The 5539-nt window shown below is 47.5% G+C and overlaps 1 protein-coding gene across 1 annotated transcript; it reads left to right on the top strand.

Moving 5' to 3' along the window:
* Window positions 1-305: 305 nt before the first annotated feature.
* On the top strand, window positions 306-3393 carry LOC111647813 (calmodulin-binding transcription activator 2-like). Its single transcript, XM_087171579.1, has 4 exons — window positions 306-401; window positions 691-884; window positions 1336-1410; window positions 1508-3393. The coding sequence occupies exons 1-4, from the start codon at window positions 357-359 to the stop codon at window positions 1560-1562; spliced, it is 369 nt and encodes a 122-aa protein (XP_087027705.1). The 5' UTR covers window positions 306-356; the 3' UTR covers window positions 1563-3393.
* Window positions 3394-5539: the final 2146 nt, after the last annotated feature.

The raw sequence follows: 5539 nt of genomic DNA, 5'->3' as shown, positions 1-5539 counted from the left end.
ACACTCACACACACACACACACACACACACACACAGACACACACACACAGACACACACACACAGTCACACACACACAGACACGCAGACACACACACTCACACACACACACTCACACACACAGACACACACACACACAGACACACACACACAGACACGCAGACACACACACTCACACACACACACACACTCACAGACACACACACACAGACACGCACACACACACTCACACACACACACACACAGACACACACAGACAGGAAACCTGTTCTGCAGCTTTAAGGATGATGATGTCACATGACAGTTGTTCAACCCCCCCTCCTGTTTTCAGGGTCGGAGGTTAAAGGAGCAGCAGGACATGGCTGCCGCCGTCATCCAGAGGTGCTACAGGAAGTACAAGCAGGTGTGTGTGTCTGTGTGTGTGTCTGTCTGTGTGTGTGTGTCTGTGTGTGTGTCTGTCTGTGTGTGTGTGTGTGTGTTGAGTTTGTCCTGAAGCTTCACTAACACTGAACTAACCTGCTATGTCTCTTTACCATCTCTCTCTCTCTCTCTCTCTCTGGCTAGCTAACATGGATAGCTCTGAAGGTAATATGGCTGACCAGTAGATGTAGCGGTGTGTGTGTGTGTGTGTGTGTGTGTGTGTGTGTGTGTGTGTGTGTGTGTAAACTGTAACTGTGCCTCTGTCCCCTCAGTACGCTCTCTACAAGAAGATGACGCAGGCGGCCATCTTGATCCAGTCCAAGTTCAGGTCGTACTACGAGCAGAAGCGTTTCCAGCAGAGCCGGCGAGCGGCCGTCCTCATCCAGCAGTACTACCGCAGCTACAAGGAGTACGAGCGGCTCAAACAGGCGCCACGCGGCGCCGCCAGCCACAACCCCAAGATCAAGTGAGAGCTCAGCCGCACACCTGTCACGCTTTCATCATGTCTCCACGCCGGCGACAGCCAGTTGTTCTCAGGTTGTCCGTCAGTACGAACTTATGTCCTGCTTTGTCGTGGATAACGCCATGACGGAACTTCTTCATCCGGCACTAAGCTTCACCTGGACCCAGAGATGAACTGTTCCTGTGGTGGCTAAAGGTCAAAGGTCACGGTGACCTCACACAGTTCATGTTCTCTATGACTGTGGATGAAGAGGAGGCGGGGCTTGTTAATGTTGTTTAATGGTGCATGTTTTGATGTTATATTTCGTTTATATATTATTATTTAAATGTGTGTTTAGTTTGCACCTGAACGCGTCACACACCTGAGAACAACATCCTTGGCTGTTCGTATTGATCACTCCCTGCAGGTATTGGTGATTGATAGTAAACAGCTGGTATTGATTATGTTTCATCAGGGGCTCGTTCTTGACGAAGAAACAGGACCAGGCAGCCAGGAAGATCATGAGGTTCCTGAGACGCTGCAGACACAGGTAACACACCTACACACACACAGCTACACACACACACTCACCTGTCACCTGTCACCTGTCACCTGTGTGTCTCTGACTCCTGCTCGTGTCTCTGAAGGATCAAAGAGCTGAAGCAGACGAGGGAGCTGGAGAGGAGAGGACTGACCACTTAAAGCATTTCACCATCTCTCCATTTCATCCCTCCTTCTGTCTCCCGGAGCAACGACACCGAGGAGAGGAGGAGAGACACTTTACTCTGAACTACGAAGGAGAGAAACTGATGGAGAGAAGCCTTACCCTTATTCTCCCTTCTTTTCCCACCTATCTGTCTATTGATCGATCGATCTGTCAGTCGTTCTGTCGCCTCTCCTGGTTGAATGTATCTGTCTGCGGCGTGTAAGGACCGCCCCCCCCCCACAGACACGGTGGTAGTTTTGCCCTGAGCAGACTCTTCCAGTGAGAAACAGGAAGCTGTCAGGAAACAGCTGATGTTGTGTCATTACGTCGTCACCACTGATGCTCCATCACACTCCCCGTTATTCCTCCGGCGACAGTCAGAGCGGCGGCCATTGTTTTCAGGTTGACGTCTCATTCTCATTGACACGATGTCTAGACTACACTTTGGTGGCTAAAGGTCAAAGGTCAAGTTAATAGCCATTGATCGAAGGCAAGTGTGAGACGGTTTCACATGTTTATGTTTGATATTTGATCTGACTCTGGACGCAGGATGTGACCCGGCGGAGCAGCTGATCCATCAATAACCAGGGACAGAACATCAGCTGCCGTGAGCCGGGTTACACTCCACCATGCACTGCCCCCAGGTGCATGCTGGGATACTGGTCTAAAGTATCCTGATGAAACAGGTGGAGCGCTCGTCTCGTCTCTCCTGGGAGGCGACGCTCAGGGCAAAGCAAACCAGGAAGGAGCGATGTTTGTTCTCCCCCCTCCCATAATTCTCTGCTGTTGACCTGTGCAGGTGAGGGGAGGGCCAACAGGGTTCAGACTGAGACTGTGTACATGATGATAACAAATCTATTTAAACACAATCACATATATAAACATATATAAACATATATATATATTCTAAAGGTGGAATTTATAGATGCTTATGGATGTTTTTATTTATTACAGCATGAACTGTTAGTGTGAGTGTACGAGTGTGTGAGTGTATGAGTGTGTGTGCTGCACAGACTGTAAGTCGAGTCTTAAGGAACCCCCCACGACCTCTGACCTCTGACCTCCAGACAGACGAACCAATCAAATACTTTATTTAATTAGAACAAAGCAAAGAAAATGAGTCTCTGCATGAAGTCTGACCTGAACCACATGTTGATCTGATTCAGTGTGACATCACTTCCTGGTGATGTCCCTCCAGAATAAGACTCCAGGCTGTAGAAGCTCATAGAGGATCCTTCAGCTGTGTGAAGATACAGATTAAAACATCCTGATGGTGAAGATGAAGATGATGATGGAGGCGGACATGTTTGTAGTTCTGTCCTCCTGAAAGGACGATAACTTATCATATGCATTAGTCACATCACAAACACTGGTTCCATTATTCCCTTTGGGGAGGTGAAGCGGGCTGTGATGTCACTGTGATGACGTCATATCAGAGCTGATGATGTCAAAGGTCGGACCGGGGTTCCCTTCAAACTGTACTTTAAAATGCGGCGCTGACGGACGACGCAGCAGCAGCGACGGCGGCACTTTGGTACGAAATCACTGCGACTGCTGCTGCGTCCTTTCCCGCCGCCGCCACACGTCCCTCTGTTTTTATACAGTGTGCTTTTACTTAGGCAGAGAGCGAGTGACGCTGTGTCGTCATGGAAACCACAGCGTTCAGGACCCAGCATGAGCTTTGTTTCTGACGAGTAGCTTGATCTGGAGGAGACGTGGAGTCGTCGTCGTTCAGCTGTTGCAGTGACGCTTTGCATGAGTTTGTTTTTCATCGTTTCAAAACCTTTCAGATGAAATCATCGACATAATAAATCAGCTGTTTGCTAATTGTCTCGGTCCCGTTTCTGTTTCCTGCCCCGTCTCCATGACGACCACAAAGACGTTACAGGTCCAGTAGAAATGACTGAACGGGGTTTGAACCTGTGTAACAGTCGATCAGCACCGACAACCTCCCGGTTCACTGGCAATAAAACCACACGGGGCGTCGCTTTAAATGTTGCTGCAGCAAGGCATTGTGGGACGACATGTCTCAGCTCCTGTAGGAAACACTGGAGCAGTCCCGTTATTCCCGCTGCTTCCTGAACCCACCGTTAGAACCGGACTTTGGTTTCGGTTCTCTGACTTGAGCTGCCCGTGACTTTCAGGGCGGAGCTTCAGGCGACCAGTCTGCTCCCTGTGGCGGGGGCTCACCTGTGAGTGTCACGCGTGTTCAGACTCTCCAGTGTTTCCTGAAAACACGGCGGCTGATTGGTTCAGGTGTTAAACACCTGCTACAACACCTCAGAACTGTTTTCTCTCTGTTTCATTAGAACCATAGAACCATAGAACTATAGAACCATAGAACCAGGAGATCTATAGAACCAGGAGAACCATAGAACTATGAGAACTATGAGAACTATGAGAACTATAGAACCAAAGAACCATGAGAACCATAGAACCATAGAACCAGGAGAACCATAGAACCAGGAGAACTATAGAACTATGAGAACTATAGAACTATAGAACCATAGAACCAGGAGAACTATAGAACCATGAGAACCATAGAACTAGAGAACCATGAGAACCATAGAACTATAGAACCATAGAACCAGGAGAACTATAGAACTATGAGAACTATAGAACTATAGAACCATAGAACCAGGAGAACTATAGAACTATAGAACTATAGAACCAGGAGAACTATAGAACCAGGAGAACTATAGAACTATGAGAACTATAGAACTATAGAACCATAGAACCAGGAGAACTATAGAACTATAGAACCAGGAGAACCATGAGAACCATAGAACTATAGAACCATAGAACCAGGAGAACTATAGAACCATTAGAACTATAGAACCAGGAGAACTATAGAACTATAGAACTATAGAACTATAGAACCATTAGAACTATAGAACCATGAGAACGTTACTTCTTTTACAGGAACAAACAGGATCTAAACTGTTCCCAGCTTCCTGGCGTCAGAGGAAGAGCTGAACAAACCACTTCCTCTTCCTCAGAGAGAACCATGAAACACCATCTGAAGTTCTTAGAATTAAAAAGCGAGAAGACGTCACGTGTCAGTGACGCCTCAGCATCAGGGTGACGTGCTGTCGTCAGATCCCTGTGAAAACAGGAGCCGGGACTTCCTGTTCTGTCGGTGACAACACGTCACATGATCCGTCTGATATTGACATGAAGAGCCACAAAGATGAGAGCTCAGGTTCCCTGACTGAACAGCTGAGGACACGCTGACAGTCTCTAACCCAGCGGCTCGTACTCAGTGTAAGTCTGACAGTCAGAACTCAGGGCAAAACAAAAGGCAGGTTATTTCTTCTCCTCAGAGTGATCAGATATCATGTTCATTTAAGATGGCCACAGTTTTAAATAACTTCATCTTAACTTACTCACAGTTTGTTGACTTATTTACACAAACCAAACTTTACAAGTTCATCAGAAACATTTTCCTCCCCGTGTTGTCACAAATATTAAATGTACTAATTAAAGAAGTAGTAGTGTTCACAGTCTCCAGCTGCTGCTCAGGCCCAAGGCTTCAGTCAGTGAAGGACTCAATACAAAGTGGGACAGTGTAAAATGATGAGCAGATTCTTTATTGAGACATGAGAGCAGAAGGACACAGAGGGGACACTGATATCAGTCAGCTGTCCTCAGAGGGACTGAACCATGACGAGGACAAGAAGAAAAGAGGCTGCAGCTCTGATGGAGTCCAACACACAGTGTGAAGCAGTGACAACAAGGAGTTTAGAGGACGTGACAGTGAAAGCTCGAACAGATGTGATCATCAGAGAGACGGAGGTTCAGAGACCTGATCCACTTCATCATCACTCTCACCCGTTATTACACAACTACACTCTGCTGCTCAGAACTCATGCTCAGTGGTGACATCAGCAGTGATGTCATCATAGTCCTCATCCAACCCCTGACCTCCTCCAACAGGCTGGGTCATCTCCATGGAGACGGCCGCTTTGTTTCC

Source organism: Seriola lalandi, unplaced genomic scaffold (assembly GCF_002814215.2).
Source record: "Seriola lalandi dorsalis isolate HSWRI2012SDOR001 ecotype SW California unplaced genomic scaffold, Sedor1 jcf7180002055009, whole genome shotgun sequence".
NCBI lineage: Eukaryota > Metazoa > Chordata > Actinopteri > Carangiformes > Carangidae > Seriola > Seriola lalandi.
The sequence above is the reverse complement of the archived record's forward strand: the minus strand, read 5'-3'. Positions and strand labels throughout refer to the sequence as shown.

Coding starts and splice junctions, on each gene's coding strand:
- LOC111647813 (XM_087171579.1), top strand. CDS start 357: ATGGCTGCCGCCGTCATCCAGAGGTGCTACAGGAAGTACAAGCAG. Junction 402..690: donor GCTACAGGAAGTACAAGCAG/GTGTGTGTGTCT, acceptor CTGTCCCCTCAG/TACGCTCTCTACAAGAAGAT. Junction 1,411..1,507: donor CTGAGACGCTGCAGACACAG/GTAACACACCTA, acceptor GTGTCTCTGAAG/GATCAAAGAGCTGAAGCAGA.